General features: G+C 38.7%; 1 protein-coding gene across 3 annotated transcripts in view; it reads right to left on the bottom strand.

The window, feature by feature from the left end:
- Nucleotides 1–17,112, bottom strand: part of LOC108566871 (neurogenic locus Notch protein) — a 48,400-nt gene extending 31,288 nt beyond the window's left edge. For 2 of the 3 annotated variants that reach the window (XM_017926966.1, XM_017926967.1), the window contains exons 1-4: nt 16,661–17,112; nt 8,892–8,970; nt 1,046–1,323; nt 783–978 (exon numbers count right to left, since the gene is read on the bottom strand). In XM_017926966.1, the coding sequence (XP_017782455.1) occupies nt 783–978; nt 1,046–1,323; nt 8,892–8,970; nt 16,661–16,751 (644 nt within the window). In that variant the 5' untranslated portion in view covers nt 16,752–17,112. Of the gene's footprint in view, nt 1–782; nt 979–1,045; nt 1,324–8,891; nt 8,971–9,078; nt 9,178–16,660 lie in introns of those variants that run through there. The other variant, XM_017926968.1, reaches the window with a different exon arrangement.
- Nucleotides 17,113–17,895: the final 783 nt, after the last annotated feature.

The following is a 17,895-nucleotide window of genomic DNA, read 5'->3' as shown; positions in this document are numbered from 1 at the left end:
CGCTTTAGAAAGAAACGAAAACACCACAACGCCGGACGCAGACTACTGGATTAAAATATAAATTAGCTTCTATTTCATTTTGAAATGCTACTTCGCTTTTGGATGTCGCTGAATCCATTTAACCGATCCATCTGCGACGTTGACGTACTACTGCAGCCGCCTTCTTACATCAAGAGCGGTTTAACAAAAGGATGCTTATGCAGACGACCATTTGTAGCTAATAAAACGCTAATTGATTCCCCCAAAAATAGCATTCAAATCGACCAGACCACACACAGGTTACGGCATTAGTTTATTTTGTAAAAATATACCATTCTCAGGAACGACCTCAGCACGCGAAATCCAAAACCTTGAATTAGTATGCAATCGTAATTTTAAAGAAAAATAAGATACAAGTTTACCAAATTTTCTAATTCAAGAATTATTGTTATCTTGTCAAAGTCGAAAATAATGACGTTAAATGTATATATAAAAAAACAAATCTTAGTTGTTGTTGGATATAGTTGAAGCTTTCGCAAACGATTCTGATTTGAAATCTTGAGAGTTAATGCTTCGGAGAGGAGGAATAATTGAGCATAATTTGATTCGACAGAAAAAGAAAGATTCGATAAAAATCTACTGTAATAATAATAATGATGATGTAGGAATAACTAAAAAAAGGAGACCATTTATGTTGGCTTTCTAAACGCGGTCGAGAAATTGAGGTGCTCTCTCAGCTTAATTTGAAAGAGTACAAATCTTTAAGATCGCGTTCGATTTAAGAAGAGTTTGCTTTGACTTACGTGTAGCTTCCGTGAGTGTTGTGGCAAATTCCATGATGGCACGGCTTCTGTCGGCACTCGTCCTTGTCGTCCGTGCACGAGAGTCCTTTGAAACCGGAAGCGCACTTACACTTGTACTTGTCACCGACCGAGATGCATTCGGCACCGTTGCGGCAAGGCTGCGACGCGCAGTGGTCCTGTTTCTCACAATGCGTTCCTATTGAAGAAGAAAACAGAAGTGCGTGAGCGTCGTCTTACGAACGTGGAGATGTTGATAGCCTTACCTGTATATCCTGGTGCACAGCTACATTTGTAGGACTTGAGCGAGGAAGTCAGGTTGCACGTGCCGCCGTTCTTACACGGTTTGATGTCACATGAGTTGGCGATGGGGATCTCACAGAGGGAGGCGCTGAAACCCAGCGGGCAAACGCACGTGAAGCTTGGCGAGGTGCCGGGCGACACGCGCACCTCGCAGGAACCGCCGTTCTGGCATCGAGGTCCTGGACCCGTGTAGCAAGGATTCACATGTTGGCAGTACTCTCCTACGTACTTCGACGTGCAGCTAGAATTAAATTAAACAATCATTAGATTCGCATACAGTTACCAGATGACTATATAGTCTAATTTACTTAATTATATTATATTTTGTAAATATATGTTATTACAACAAATGGAATGGTACTCTAGCAGAACGAAGACGATTCGCTAGAGTAACAAGTCTTAACACTTCACACATTCACACAATTTACACGGCTGAAGGACATCAAATGGTCGATGACCAGTTGGAAAGGTTATCTTTTAACACTTATACATTTATTGTAGACCACATGAAACTTTTCAACCAATCAAATGACATAAGTTCAGGTATTAATAACTAAGCTTTTTGGTAATAATGATTGGTAGTAAATGATTATATAATTAATTTATATAATAGACAAATGATAAAATTAAATTGACAGAACAATTAAGATGCACCTGTTAAGTGAGTCGACATATTCTTAATGTATTTATTGATTCATTCGTAATCGAATACTCATAATCAATTCGAGTTCATGAATGATTCGACAGAAAGGAAACACCATTCATCTTCAAAATAATTACGCTCTCCACTATTTTTGATTGAGAGACACTTCTTGCACCGCATAAATATTTAGAATGGATTTAAAAGAATCTGTTTAGATTTAACGCAAGATACTTGTGATATATAAAAAATATACACAAATAGTCAATGAGTATTGTCTTTTTCAGCTGTAATTGATCTGGACCGAAGAATCGAATTTAACAACTTAAATTTGTATTTGTAGTACTTAAATACTGGAAATACTTAGTTCGGGATACATCGACATCCACCTGTAGTTGAAAACGACGTTCTTTGCAGGTCGTGTTGTACACTTTTTGTTGGTGCAGTGAGCGCGTAATTAAAAACTATTTCAATTACATGAAACATTACCCGGCCGTTCGCAATTAACGCTTGCCTGCGGATTTAATTGGCTATGAAAACCAGAAGCTCGAGAAGCAAAAAAAATGTAGAGAAAGAGGCGGTAGCTCCTATCCATCCCCGGGGATAAGATACTTCAGATATGCATTAGGCAGGAAGGAATTTTCGATTTTAATTAAAAGCGCTTCTTTCGAAACGTAGCATAAATCATCTGTGGCAAAGAGTGTCAGAATGCTCTCGGCAATAATCGGCGATTAGCTATGGTATCTCTCAGCTACCGGTCGGTCGTATAGCCTATATTAATGGCTGACATCTCATAAATCGAAACCTTCGTGTGAATGAATAACAATCACTCAGGAATGCTAAGTGTATTTGCATTTAGCAGACGTGACGAACTCCCGATGGTTCGGCTGAATGGTGGCTCTCTCTGGAAGGTTAGTGACTTACTCTTCTCATCCTCATCGACGAACAACACGTACGTACGAACGGTCATGATGTTTTTATATATGTGTGTGTGTGTGCTGTATGTGCAAGAAGTCATCGAAGGCACGTCCTTAATCAGGACTAGGCTAGAGCGGTCGTTAGTGCATCGAGAAGAAATAGTGAGTGGCAACGAAAGGAGCATAGGAGAAGAAATAATAATAAAAAGAGCGAGATGAGGTATCTTTAATTGAGAACAATTCGCGTGGAAAGAGAGAAAACCAAAGATAGATTCCCCATTAGTTGATTGCTTCGTTTTGAAATCGATAATCTCGAGGGGAAAAAGGTTACGAAACGGCGACGACGAAACAATGAGCATCAGCATCTGTGGATCGAAGCGAGATGGAATATGTTCTGTTCTTGATTTTATTTCTGCTCTCCTCCAACCTTTAAATTGTAAAGGTTAAGAGAAGTCAAGCGCGTTCGTCCAATTTAGACGTTGTGATTTATTCACGACCACCAGCCTCCTCTCAATCATCCTTCTCCAATTCGTAAAAAGTCAATTCCACACGCATTCATCTATTCTCTTTCTCTTCATATTTTGATCACATCCCTGTGGCGCACTGTCCTTTCCTATTTCGTATTTTTCTTCTTCACTCCTTTCATTGTACATATTTTTGCGACCACATAATAATTGCTTTGTGCCTTGCGAAGATGACGATGTGAGGGCATCACAGAAGAGGTAGAAGAAGTTGAACTTGTCTCGCCCACTAAAACCGGATTGTACGGCGGTATTCATAATTTACATACACACACAGCTAAAGCCACCAACATGGAGATGAGAAGAGAAGACCGAGCAGTCCTGTATTTTATACATACGAACAGTCTAGATAATGATTCTATTCAATTCAATGGACCAGAAGTACAAAACTTGTAGATGTCTGTAATTAAAAATTAAATGACAAACACAATTTCTTTGTATCATTTATGTTATTTCTCAACTAATGATCGCATTACACGTATTTAGTGTTTATGTCAAGCAAAGTATTAAATCTGATAAGTCGATTCATACTATTGTTATGTTTTCCTATATAAATAGTATAACAATAGTTCATTAGAGGCATACATACATTTTTTTAATCCTCTTGAGCCTACAACATCTCGGCAATAAATTGTCGAGCATTACGAGATGCCGGGCTATAAAATATCGTTCACTTCGGCACACTCACTTCAATCGCACAATCGAGTTTTACTTTGATTTATCGATTAGAAAGCGATAATTTACTCGAATCTAGACTGGATATTTTCTATACATGGCTGTTTGCAGAACTTCGCAACCATGGATATAAGCAATTGTCATTGTAGCGAATGAATGAAGTGCTAATGAAACGGTGTCCCTGCTCGCCTTCAACTGCTTTTAGCGGAAGATGCTATCTCTCGTCGGTAGCTTTGGGAGCGCTTCTATTCCACATAGAAGAGCGAGGAGTACTTCATTTTCAGCGGCCCGACTCAATTTGTCTTGACGTCGTAAATGTTTGACCTCAGAGGGGCGAGTGAGTGAATCACTCAATTCATCATCATCACCATCATCATTATCATCATCATGACCGGAGAGCATCGTGATCTCTGCCAAAGTTAAAAACTGCGCCGGCAATTTGTATTACTCCGTTCTGTACAAACTGACATAAAAGTCAATGACCAATAGCTCAATTCAAGTTGTTCAAGGGACGATTAATTAGTTGCATGTGTGTTGTTTTATGATGATAAACACGGCCGGAGATGATAACAAAAGTGGTTTGCGGAAGCTGCTAGGGAGAGGACAATAGGTGGAAAGGAAAAAGGGGTTTAAGTGGGTTCAACGTTACCGGATCCTGGTGGGAATGGATCGCCTTTCAGCCATCATTACCTACCACCATAACCACACACCGACGACGATGACTACAACATCATGACCACAAGAAGCTTGTTCGGGATCTTATATGGGCTTCCCTTCCGGCAAAGCCGACATCTCTTTAGAGCGTAATTTTTAATTAGTCTTGAGCTTTAATTGCAAGGCTCGCCCACGCACAACTCGACCGAGAAAGCGGCAACGCAGAGCGAACGACAACAATAACAACATATGTGTTGCACGTGGGACGTTGGGATATGTGCGTTCTTCGGCAGGGCAATGTCTTCAGGGTAAACGGGCCTCTGTGTAGCGACGAACGCAAGGCTCAGATTCCCTCGAAGACCACTTGTTGAGTGCCACCACCTTACGAGACCTATACTAGCAGACACGAAAACATCCGCTCGCCGTGAGGATGTGTGTATGGATATATGTATGTATGATGAGAGTCGGATCGAGTTCGTCGCGTCGCCTTAAGACCCTATTTTCTAGGGTGCCTTATGGCCAGGTACGGTGGTTCATTGTGAGCTTATGAAGGGTAGGCTACACGAAAAGGTGCAGCTGGTCTGTGAGGGTTGTTCAAACCAACCAAGATGAGATGACTTGGATACTTGGATGACGATGGAAAATTGAATGAAGTGGAAAGGCTTAATGGATTAATGAAAGCCTTATCTCAGCATCCACCCCGATAGGACGCGTGGAAACGCAAGAGTTAATGCAATAATGACGAGGCGTTCCTCCTCTCGGGTCAATCAAAACAAAAAGCATTAAGATAACAACAGAGCGGCTTGGACTGGACCACTTATCCTCCTCGTCCTCCTTGTTTCTATATAATATCCAACCATACAAGCACAGCAAGGACAACACGAAAAGCTCCGTCCGTTAATGAAACCCGTGTATCCATTTCTTTTCAAAAGAGCGTAGACACGGCAACAATGCCGCTACACAAGTCTTCGAAAGTAGATTACTTCTTCTCCTCTCTCGGATTCCATTCCTCCTACTCCGCGCCAACATCTCTTGCTCTTTCTCTCTCAATACGTTCGGAGAGTCCTCGTCGAGCGGAAACGCCGTTTCGGCAGCTCCGAGAATGGAGCTAGAGCAAATAACATTTTACCACACGTTATATATTATATCCACACACTGAGGATACCTGTTTCACATGAAGAAGAGAGGATCGGCAACCTCGCCCCGCAGCAGAAAGACGTACGGACTTGGAAATGTCAAAATGTAGAATGAGCCCCTAAGGAGAAGCGTCTAACTGCCCACTTCCGGGACCGATGCTAGTTTTCCCACAAGAATCATCGGCCGCGAACAATGGCAGCAAAAGCGCGAAGAGGTCGACTTATCGTGATTATTATATTGGTATTGCGGCTGAGAAGAAGTTGAAAGGAGAAAGATGTAAATAGAGCCTAGAGCACGATAATGTTCCACATTTATTAATCCGAAACCGATGGGAGGAGCAGTTTCACAAAAAATCGTGCCGCCCGGGGCGTGCGTATTCAAATGATCATCGCGTTGCAGAGAAAAGGTTGGGACCGGCCAGGCTTCTTGCTGGATGGTCGATCAGTTGGTCTGGCTGTTGGCTCCATTTACAAACGATCCGCACATTCTTCTTTTCGCTTTTTTACCTCGGTTCACAAGCAATTACCCGCGAATGCGGTGTAATAAAAACAAATAAAGTTGCAATTTTCTACTTGGCCAATCATACACTTGGCAAACCGAAAACCTAGGCTCCATCATGTGAAGCAGAGGAGCGAAACTTGGCGCCCTTTCTTCTTCGCGCATTCATAACATATAATACACTATTTAGGTGGTGACAATTAATTAAAGAATCACCAATTAGAGCTGCAGCAAAAAAGCATCTCCCATTATCGTCGATGGCATCAACGTATTAGCCAAAGCCAACAATTATCTCGTCTCTCAATCGCAGCACTGCCTTTCAAAATTAATGCACTTCTCTCGATTGCTACCGAGTGGCCCCTCTGATTGCTGTGAGAAATCTGGAGCGCGCCTCCGAAGGAAGGGCCGCCCCGAAAAACGACGTGCAGAGCCTGAAAATGACGAAGTGGACGGCAGATGGCGGCCGACGAAGCGTCTGCAATTAAAAACCGCAGACTCGATGATGATGATGACGACGGCGAAATTCGATTTCGATTCAACCTTCTCATGTCGCTCAAGCATTGATTGCACATGCAGAACTTATCACGGGTAACAGCATTCAATCTTTGCGGTAACAACATCCACAATGAACCTCTTCAGGTGCGCGTCCGCGGGTTCATTAGAAGCGTTGCGTGAAGTCTAATTAACTCAGCTTTTGTGAAATCCTGGCTTTGCTACACGCTAGCAACCAGCGTCCCATTCTTTCCCGAATATCTAAAGCAATTGTCTAAATTGAAGTCTCTCCGCTCATGGTTTTTAATTGATCGTGGAATCAATTGCTTCCACGCACATTAAAATCCCATTTACACTCGTTCTCCGTGAATCCTCGAATTATACAAGTCATATTCGATGGATAAAAGCGAATGTTTTATCTATTATCTTCAATAGGTCTTCGCAACAAAACACGCCGCGCACACGAGAAACACGCCTTTATCTCGTATTCCTTTCTGTCTTCCGTCCACAATAAATTCCTACGTATATATATTTATTTTTTTTGTTTTCTCCCCCATTAAATTTATATTCCTCTTCCTCACCTGAATAGGCATTTAGGCGGATCGCCTTTGAAATATATTGCCCGTTCGCTAGGCGCGCATCGCTTATCCGATCGTCCAATGAATGTGTACAGTACAACGCCGGCGAAAGAAGAGAGAAACAAAAAAATCTTCTCTTCGGACGCGCATCGAAAGCTTTGTTTACTTTGATTTCCGAATTCGATCCGATCCGAAGCATGTCAGGAAAAACCAACATCGTTGAACGAACAAAAAAAACCTCTCACGAAAACGCCATGGTAAGTAACTAAGATTACATTAACTTATCTCGGCTTAAAAAGGGAATGAGCCCAATTGAGCTTTAGTGGATAAATTAAGACGAGGCTTTAAAAAAATATTGTTTGGAGCCCCATATGGTGTGTTGTGCCTTTTGAAAGAACCCTTTTATAGTGAAGGGTGTGCTTGGATACTTGACAATATGGCAAATTTAGAAGAGACACGCTCCATAATTCATCATCAATCTCCCCCCTTCGGGATACAGCACAGAATACAAAAACGTTGCCGCTTGGTTGGATCGAAAATAATAATAATACAATATAAAAAAAGGAACGTGAAATAATTCGAATAAATCATGCCCAGGAAGACAGTGAACCCCGAAGGTGAACGCAACGAAATGAAATAAATCTCATGAAACTGATTGGATCATTGAACCGTCCATTATTTTTGTTTCATTTACGGTAGATCACGATTGGGCAACGAAATGATTTCTACAAACTAAAAGTAATCTACTACCATACGCATTTACAATTTAAACCATATGTGGTAGCAGCTTTAATCAATCAAAAGAGCGAGGAAAAAACAGCAACAACGTGTACCGCTGCTGCCCAAACAGATAAATCACAATACAATAGCAAATTAAATCCTATAGAGCAACGAATAAAATATATAACAAATAAAAGTACGTAGGGGGAATCCCCTAAAACCGATTGTTCGTCCATCTGTTTGTTGAAGCTCTCGTTCGTCACGCTGCGATCAACGTTTAGTTCTTCGAGTGCGGAAATCGCAAGTGCCCGATGATACGAATCGCTCAATTAAACCTCTAATTGTGATCATCATCATCGGCGTGGTGAATGGGATCGCGCCTTTGTTGCGCGACGTATAGCGAGACAGCGCACATGTCGCTGTTCGCACACTATATGAAATTAGCCGCGGCCCATAAAATCGTCCATAAACCCAGGCGACCCAACCAATTGGCGAGATCACCATCAATCATGATTTATTTGCGGTTCAGATCAAACCATTTGACCTTAAGAATCAGCCGGACAATTAAAGACGAACAAAAATGCCATTGAATTCCTTAGAAAGTTACATACAGTAACGAATAATCTTACATTGGAAAGTCGAATAAATTTAAATTTAAAGATGGAAATACCAGGATATTAAGATCAACGGCATCTGCAAGATTGATATTTAAAACAACAACAAAAAAAAACTTGTAATTGCATTAAAACCAAAACAAAGCTTAATAATCTTTTGGGCGAAGGAATGCTGAAAGAATGAAAGCTTAATTGATCGCGTCGAAGAATTCAATTAGTCTTCCCCGCTCGGTGCTTCGTGGAAGGCGAATTCATTTACTTTCGTAATAAATAACAACCGACGAACAACAAAAAAAAAACGTAATTAAATTAAAACTTTTTTCCATTCAGGATTTTATCTCTCGTTTTTGGTTATGTACTTACTTGCAATAAGAGTCTCCGCGTGGCAATGATATGCAGGACCCTCCATTCTTGCATGGACTGGGCGAACACGAAACGAATCCTGAAAGCAGACAAAACAAACGACAAGAAAAGGAATTAGTCTTAAGCTCAACACAAAATGCAGTTAGTTAATAATCAACGAATTAGTAGTAGTACGCATTCCCCCCACCAACAAAAACAGCACTCATCGATTACGTAAACATCTTAATTTGTAGAAAATTCAAATTAGATGTAATTGAGGCAATTGTACATTGTTATTGTCTTCGTTTCTATTTCCCTTCGCTCCGTCGTTTCGGGCTTCGTCCCGCAGTGAAGAACAACACCACTCGAAATGTAAAATGCCTTTTAATGAATCCATCCGGGATATAACAATTTTCCATGCCACACACTCCATTATATCATCAATCTAAATGCGAGCCTCGCTGCGCCCACCGTTAGCAATTCCGAATGCCAACGCACCAAAATCAATTGATCCGAACGCGAGAAGAAACAAGAAAGAAAGGCGCCTTTGTTTCAACAATTATTGTTATTAGAAACGAATGCTCTAAGATTAAAGACAATGGACATTAGCATAATTAATGCTTAATGACCAATTAAAAAAAGAGAGATGAAAATAGAAAAGACATAAACAGCCGGAACTATAGCTCTTCTGTGGGATCGGAATAACCGTAACAATATTGGCGCAAAAATAGTAATTCTTTATTTATTTTTTCCATTGACTACTTCATCTTCTTCATTTTAGATTCACACGCTTTATGTAAATTGGACAGTAAATTGATTTGGACGATTCAAAAAAAATATGGGCAACGGAAACCAACAAAATGCTAATCGAGACTTTCATTACCATAGTTGAGTAAATACTGGAAATAAATGTTCACTTTCAGTTTCGCTTAGCCAATATCAACACGAATAATCATTCAATTCGCATAAAATTTAACAGCTCAGACGTAAACAAAACAAATGAAGAAAAAAACGTAATTACAGGATATAGAAATTTCGTATTTCCAATCGTTGTAATTTATTCGCTAACATTAATATTGAGTATCGCTTTCAACTTAACAGCCAATAAATAAGTTATTGAAATAAGATAAACATTTACTTAATTCTCTTCAAAAACAGTAAATCAAAGAAAGATGCTTCAATGACTAATAAGAAATCTACCGGATAATAATACACTAATAGGTATATCATTATCATCTTGAACGCAATGGTATATAATAATCTAATATATATAAACAAACCATTAATAAAGAAAATGCTGTTAGTATACTTTACAAAATCTACATCCCCCACAAGCTATATTTTAGTGCGTATTTCTTTGAAACAAATATATTGCGTTTACAGAAAATGAATTCTCACATTACAAAATTTCCGCTTTTCGAAAGGATAAGTGGACTGAGTTAATTCGTAAGTGCTGTAACAATTTACTTATTTGTTACATATAAAACGATTGCAATATCTTATTTTGCTGCAAAATGCTCAGGCGACTCGCCTAAATATACTAAACGCAATTAACGTTACTTAGCTCACTAAAAATTAGTATAATTAATTTTAATTAACACCGAGGAATGCAGGCAATTTGTTCAGACTTTAAACACTTATTGCCATATCCATAAACTACAAGCCGAGTCCGTGTTCGAATAGAAAAAAATCGATAGGCTGCAAGCAAACATTGTATCCAAATCAATTCACTAATTAAATCATATTGCTTGAAATAATTATTGTATCTACATATGTTCACTAACCATTTCATTAATTATTTATAGATATTTGCGTTTCATCAAATGCAAATCTAGTGACGTCCGTGTTTATGCACGCAATTATAAAAGGTATAAATAATTTTTAATGTTATAAATAGTTGCGCAAATAAATTGAATCATAGATATAAACATTATGTATTTCTTATACGTCCAACAGTTTATGAAAGTTAAACAATACCAGTTGAATGGGTGATATTTCTACCATTAATATTTATTATAGTATAATTGTTTAATATTATTGAATTATCTATTTATTTAACTGATTTTCATGTATTTTCTATATTGTATAAAACTGTACGGATTATTATTGAAATTGAAGAGAAAAACAAACTGGAAACTAGTTTGGAAGACATGTGTTGAACCCGTTCCAAAGCAACGCCCGAAGAATGCGTGTTACGTGTTATGAGAGTCTACTTGGAACGATCACTTTCCAAGTGAATCGACAAAGGGTGTCCTGCATATGTGGATGAAAAGCACATTGGAAGAGGAGTGATCACTTCCGGCTGCTGGGATAGCAGCCAGAAAACCAGAAGCCGATCATTCGCAAGAGATTTATCACGGCGAAAAAGGATCGTGTTACAACGAGGGGGAACAGCAACAGCGATGACGTCGACGACAACAACAAGAAAAAACGAAGAAGTACCACCAACAGGAAACTATATTCAATAATACCGTCTTGGGCGGAGTGCTCCAATTAACGGCCAACTGTTATACGCAACTGAATCGTTAAAAGAAGGAACACTGTTTTTTTAATTGTTAGTGTCATAAAGAATGCCAGGACTGTGCTCTTTTTTCGATTAGAGCCTGATTGTTTCGTTCGTTATGTACGGTGTGTGTATGTATTCGGTGTATGCGAGGGACCCCATTGTGACGATGGGGGGTGCCGCCGCCGTCCGTCGCTGCTGCTGCCTCCACCACCTGTCGGAACCGTTACACGGTCGTCTGTGCGCGCACAAAGGGGGCGCAAACAGGGGAACTGACGTCACCGACAGCTGCGGCCTGAGAGGGCAGGCATTCGAGAAAATAAGAATTCTGAAAGGCATACGAAGAAAAGCGATCGCAGCACCATAGCACAGGATGATGGACCCACCGCACGAAAATCTGGGTTATAGACTTTACGAAATCGCCGATTAAGAAGCGGTGGAAATCAAGAAGAAGGTGGAGGCGAGAGATGAAACGAGAGAGAGAGAGAGAAAGAGAAGATTCTTTACGTTTATTCAATCTGGTTTTCACGTGCATCGGCGCAAATGAAACGGGAGAAATTATAATCTCGACCTCCGCCTCCTCTCGCTCCACCTTCCACAAACTTCTTCTTCCTGACCGATGCCGAGAGACGTGTAACTGTGAACCGCTCTTTCATATCAATCTTCGCATCGATTTAGTAATTTCAAGTAATTACCGCAATTCCATTTCAATTTTTAGAATGGAAACAAGCATAGTGTGTGAGAGAGAGAAAAGCGGAGAGAAACCGAAACGGATGCAATCTTACAGGCCAATTAGAAAAACGCATTTGCATGTTATATTAGTTCTCTCTTTCTCTATCCATTATTATTTTTTTTGTTCATAGCTAATTAATGTACTAAAAGAATTAGCATACAATATTGTCTTTTTTTACATAATACGTTTCGGTGAGCCGAAGAAGTATGAAAGAGAGAAAAAAAAATGTTCTCTAGGGAAGCGGAGTTACATGACACAGCGAAAAGAGAGGCGAAGTAAAAGCGCGCGCCTGAGAATGATTGTTTCCATCCAAACATTACAATATATTGCTGAGAGCAAAACAATCCCGAATCATATGTAGCGTATGCGAATCTGCCGAATTACCGATCAAGCTCACCAATTCAAAGGTTACCATGAACTTTCTCTGAATATCAATGGAAGCATGTGCAAAACCGATTACTTTTACTAAGATAAACACAGTTTCATGATGCAGAAGAAATGATTGATGATATAATGATATTTTTCCGTTAGCGCAACGTTTCATTTATTGGTTCAAGGCTTTTAATTCTGGTTAAAGGCTACACACCGTGCATTACGACTAGTTGTTACATGTGTACCAACTTAAACCATGTGTTATTTATATATTTACGCAAGTTATAGTAGTAAATTTGCAAACAAGTATTATTTATATAATAAAATGCCATGTTTTTCAAATTTACAAGATGTCCCACAATTGAATCATCGGGTTGTTGAAGAATTAGCTAGCTCTATTACTCAATGTAAGAAATCATAAAATATGTGAAAAATATAAACGTACAAACTTTTCATATTATCTGAACAAATTATATGAATAAGAATTGATAATAAAATTATTTCCATTATATAATTAAAATGTTTTTTTAAACAATATATATTATTGAAATTTTAAAGCAATAAATAGAAAAATAGAATAGAAGCAAATGTGAAATAATTTGTTATTAAATATTATATCAAAGTGAAAATCTTACTTATACATACATTATTTTGTACTTATAAAGAAGTATTTACCATATTTCATTTATTCTTATAAGTATTTCGTAAAGATGTAGAATGGGTAAAACAAGAACTACCTGTACTTGGGTTCTGTACATGCTATGCAGACTTTTTTTTTGTAAATAAAGTAGGATGAGCGCGTTACTTCCTAGAAAGGATTAAAGCTTTATGCGCTGTGAAAATGTTGAAAACCATATAATCTTAAAGCCTTTAAATTAAAATAAATACTTTTAATTAGTGATTTTTTTCCTTTAGAAATGTAATGTAAATATATATATATATATATAAATATGAAATCCAAATGATTTTATTATTTATGTGATTCTTAAATATTTGCTACTATATATTAATTTATACAAATCTGACATTGAATAATACAAGTCGCTGAATAATGATACAATTATGTAAATCGACAAATTTAAATTATAAAATCAATAAGCTCGTTTATTTTATGATCAAATATGTATTGTGTAATTTTTTAAACAAAAAATCTGAAAGAAACAAAACATTCGGTAAGGGAAATATTTCACTATATAATAACTACAAGAATTTAGAATGTACTACCAGTTTAAATCATTCGAAGCAAATTGATGAACGACTTAATTAATATAAATATTGATCGATCGGAATGTCGATGGAGTATGATTAATGGATGATCAAAGAAATAGTAATTTATCGATGCCATTTAAATCGGTTTATTAACTATTTAAGTCCGAAACAACGAGCAGAGGCGAAAGGCAAACATTATAAAATTACTTTTGGACGATTGAATGGTATAGGATGACCTAACCGGTACGTGACATTTGAAGCCTCCCTCCGCCGCTTACAAAAAAAGCACAACAAAGAGTAGAACGAAGACGAGGGTTTTGTTCCCTCGTTTTCCATAGAAGATTAACAACAAGAAGGAAGAAAGAAGAGAAAAAAGTGACCGCGTACTTTTCGCAATTGGCAAAGTGTCACGGAATTCTCCGAATATTAATGGATGGAGGAGCAACAATGGCCGACTTGTTATTCCGTCATAATCATCACTGACGAAATATCATTCCGCGATCCGCATTCGAAATATTAAAGAACCTCCTCCTACAAGGATAAACGAGCGGAGCGATATAAATTTATACGATATATTAAAAAGGAAAGGAAACACAGGCGGTGGAGAATTTGAATGTTAATGGCCATACGAAGAGGAGGCTCGGTGGGAATTTGGCTTTCCACATTAACAACAAAAAAAAAACGTATACACGGATTTAGAGAGAGAAAAAAATAAATAATTCAAATATTTAATTAATTTGTCACAGTCTCCAAATAAATCGGGTATGTAAATTTTCGTGGGAAGCGGCGAGATAAAAAATATATATATATTGGTACTTTTCTTCTGGCGATATTATATCTACCTTGAGGAATTGACTAGCTCGCGGATTCGTATCGATGTTTGCACAGGAACAAATAAGCTCGTTTAAGGAAATGATCTATTTGCATGAAGTTATCTCTGTTTGTACAGCATATCGCGAATAGTTTTTTTCGGCAATTTTCAAGTAACATACTGTTTTCATTGATTTACGCAACCTAAGATTTTCATCTCAAGCTACGCATTACTTAATAAGTACTTATCCAGATTGTCGAATATAATTATAATATTAATACAAGTTACTTGGCAAATATCGCAGAAATAAACATGAGATTTAATACATCTGATTATTATGATCTCTTCGAGTAACTCGATTACTAAAGCTGGCTGCGCACGGATCCGACAAGTGAGAGAATTCTTCCCACAAGCTTTCTCTCCGAAGAGATCTGGTGTGTGTTTGTGTGTGTGCCCGAGAACACGCCCAGGCCCACATTTTCTCGCACATGATTCCATATAAATAAACCGATCCCAATTAAAAAAATATACACAAATAAGCAAAGATAACGATTTCTATGGTTGTTGCAATAAATTTTATGATTATATTAAATGTTTAAAGTTCACAATTTTAAATACGCCACTTGCCATGCAACTTTTACAAGTAATTATGGTACTTGCTACTTGTAAAGTTTAGTAGTAATAGTAGCAATAATCTTGAGATACGCCAAAACATGACCGCAAAGCTTAACACTAAAATGCATCATATGAGGTGAATTGAAAACAAACGCAAAGCGAAACAAAGAGCGAGCTTAACTAAAAGAGTAGCTAGCATGACCAATTTTGTATTGTTAATGCGTCTAACTAACTGCACGCAAGGAATTGGTAAGTAATTCGCAGGATTCGGTGCGTACATGAATTTCGAAAGGGAACTTTAAAAAAAAAGTTAATTAAAAGCGAAAGAAAATATTTACATTCCGCCGAAGATCGGGCCGCGGAGCGAGCGTAATAAAAACAAGAAGAGGAAGAAGAAAAAAATATGAGAGAACTAAAAACCGTGAGAAACTAACGTCGGACGGAGCGGAGCGATGGAGGTGGAGCCGTACCATTATTATAATTTTTATGTTTCAATCGGAGACGTGTAAACAAATTTTAAAATTTTCATTCCGTGATGATTTCGCAAGATGAAATTTGTTTTAATTGCATCCAGTAGTTTCGATTAGGCTCTCTATTCGACATCCGCATTTTACTGTGTGAAAACGCGTCTGAAATTCCATAAACGGGAGGACAGAGAGAACGGAGGAAGAATAAGGCATGGCGTACGGCTATAGAGGTAGGTGATATTAACGGCCGGTTGGGAAAGCGAACCCGAACCGACTTCAAGCGACAGACTGCGTAACGCTTAATTTGTATCAATAAAAGCATTTCTTTTGCAAGGAATTTACTTCATTCGTTTCATTTGGTAACGGATTTCATGGTAACGGCGCAATGAAGCGAGGTTACACTTTTCGCATTTACATTAAATTGTGTTTGGTCATTTGGTTTGCGTTAGGATGTCAGGACTTCCGGTGTAGACGTTTTTCCGAAAAGCATATTCTGTAATCTTCTGCAGGTTTACGTAGTCTTTAAGATATAAATTTTACGCCTTTCTTTTGTGTTGGCATACGTCTGTGAATTTCGTCAATATTTATCGAGGCGAAAAACGTCGGGTTGTCTGTTTGTATTTGATGCTGCTATCTCTCCTCTATGGTCTGTCTTTCCTTTTCAGAGCCGAAACTGAAGGGATAAAGGAACCGATCGGAGATAGAGAGGTGGAGGTGAGGTAGTCCCGATGTTTTCAGGACGGGTAGTAAAGGTGGGAGCAGAGCCTACCTGGCATACAAGTGGTAACTCAACTATAACACCCCTCCGAGCGCAGCTGAGGATTTTTTCAACCACCCAACTATAACACACAAGCACACCCATGCACATAAAAGAAGGGAAGAAAAATATAAAACGTCTGTTGCATTTGCACACTAGAAAAGGGGGAGCAAAATAAATTTAAAAAAATAAGAAAATGACATGAAGAACGCATGAAATTATATAAGAATACAGCCGTTACCACAAAGACTTTTAAACTTAAGCTATTGTTTATGTAATTAAGAGGATGTGGATCGTCAAGGAGGAAAGGAAATATCACTAACCTGTTGCAGTGTGCACCAGACAGAGGAGTACGAGTGCGGAAGATGCTATAATCCAAAAACAATAATCCTTTCTCGAGTTTGTAATCCACATTTTAGTTTAACTTCCCGCATGGGGGCACACACACATAACACACAAATTTCCTTCCGCGGGCACTGAATTATCGTTGTACCTTCCACATGAATAACAGAACAAATTTTAAATAAATAAACAGAAACAGCAACAACCGTGATGAAAATCCTTCGTAAACTTCTTGGAAGGGTTCCTCGAACTCGCGCACTAGGTGTCACGCATATTCTATATTCAAATAATCTGCATGGTATTGTTTGTCTTTAGTTGCTGTTGTTGTGGTGGTCAAAGGAGGCAAATTATAAACAAATGTTGTTTTGGATACGCACACGGGTATCTCCGATACGTCCTCGACAACGGTTCGCTCGGTTCTGTGAGAGAGGGGCTTCGGACGGGACGCGCAAAGATGGCAGCCGGGTACCATAGGGTGTTCCTACGCCATGTACCAACGACCATTTAAACCCTGAAACCACCACGTTACCAGTCGGATTTTTGAAAAATCTGGATGAAAACTGGAAGATTAGTCTTCTACCCTTCGATTGCCGTCGAGATCTTCGATCTTATATAGCCCATTTACGTAAACGGACGCGTGAGAAAATCGCGGTACTACTTTTTGCTTGAGTCTGACCAAGAATTTTCCCTCCGGTGGTTTTCAGATGAACCAATTGCGGAGCGCGCTCGAAACAGGTCCCCGGTTCTTCTGGGCAACAAGCATTGGTCACCTACCACCGCTCTGGTAAAGTTCAGCCGATTTTGGCGGCTTCATTTGCATGTTCGAATTCCCCCCATTGTGAGATCGCCGCCACTAAACTATACAAGCCGAACTACAGTACTTCGCTACACGGGTTCATTGTTATCTCGCAACTATTATTAAACAAGCTCATTAATCAGCCAGAGGAAACAACGAAAAATACGTACACATGCAACACCGAAAATAAAAAGCAACACAAAGCGCGTGTGTGTGAGCTTAATTAATCACTCAAATAAACACTTCTATCTAAGGAAACTAAAACAATTAACAAACATTTGGACCGGTCATTGCTGTTGTCCCATTTTTGTTTTGTTTTAATTACCAATTGTCGCGCCAATCATTCGACTTATTCAGTTGGGATGGTTCAAACGGGAACGAGCATATTCCATTCTAATTCTAAATAAACCATTCAACGAC

This window comes from Nicrophorus vespilloides, unplaced genomic scaffold (genome assembly GCF_001412225.1).
Source record: "Nicrophorus vespilloides isolate i.1.1-1 unplaced genomic scaffold, Nicve_v1.0, whole genome shotgun sequence".
Taxonomy (NCBI): Eukaryota; Metazoa; Arthropoda; class Insecta; order Coleoptera; family Silphidae; genus Nicrophorus; species Nicrophorus vespilloides.
The sequence above is the reverse complement of the archived record's forward strand: the minus strand, read 5'-3'. Positions and strand labels throughout refer to the sequence as shown.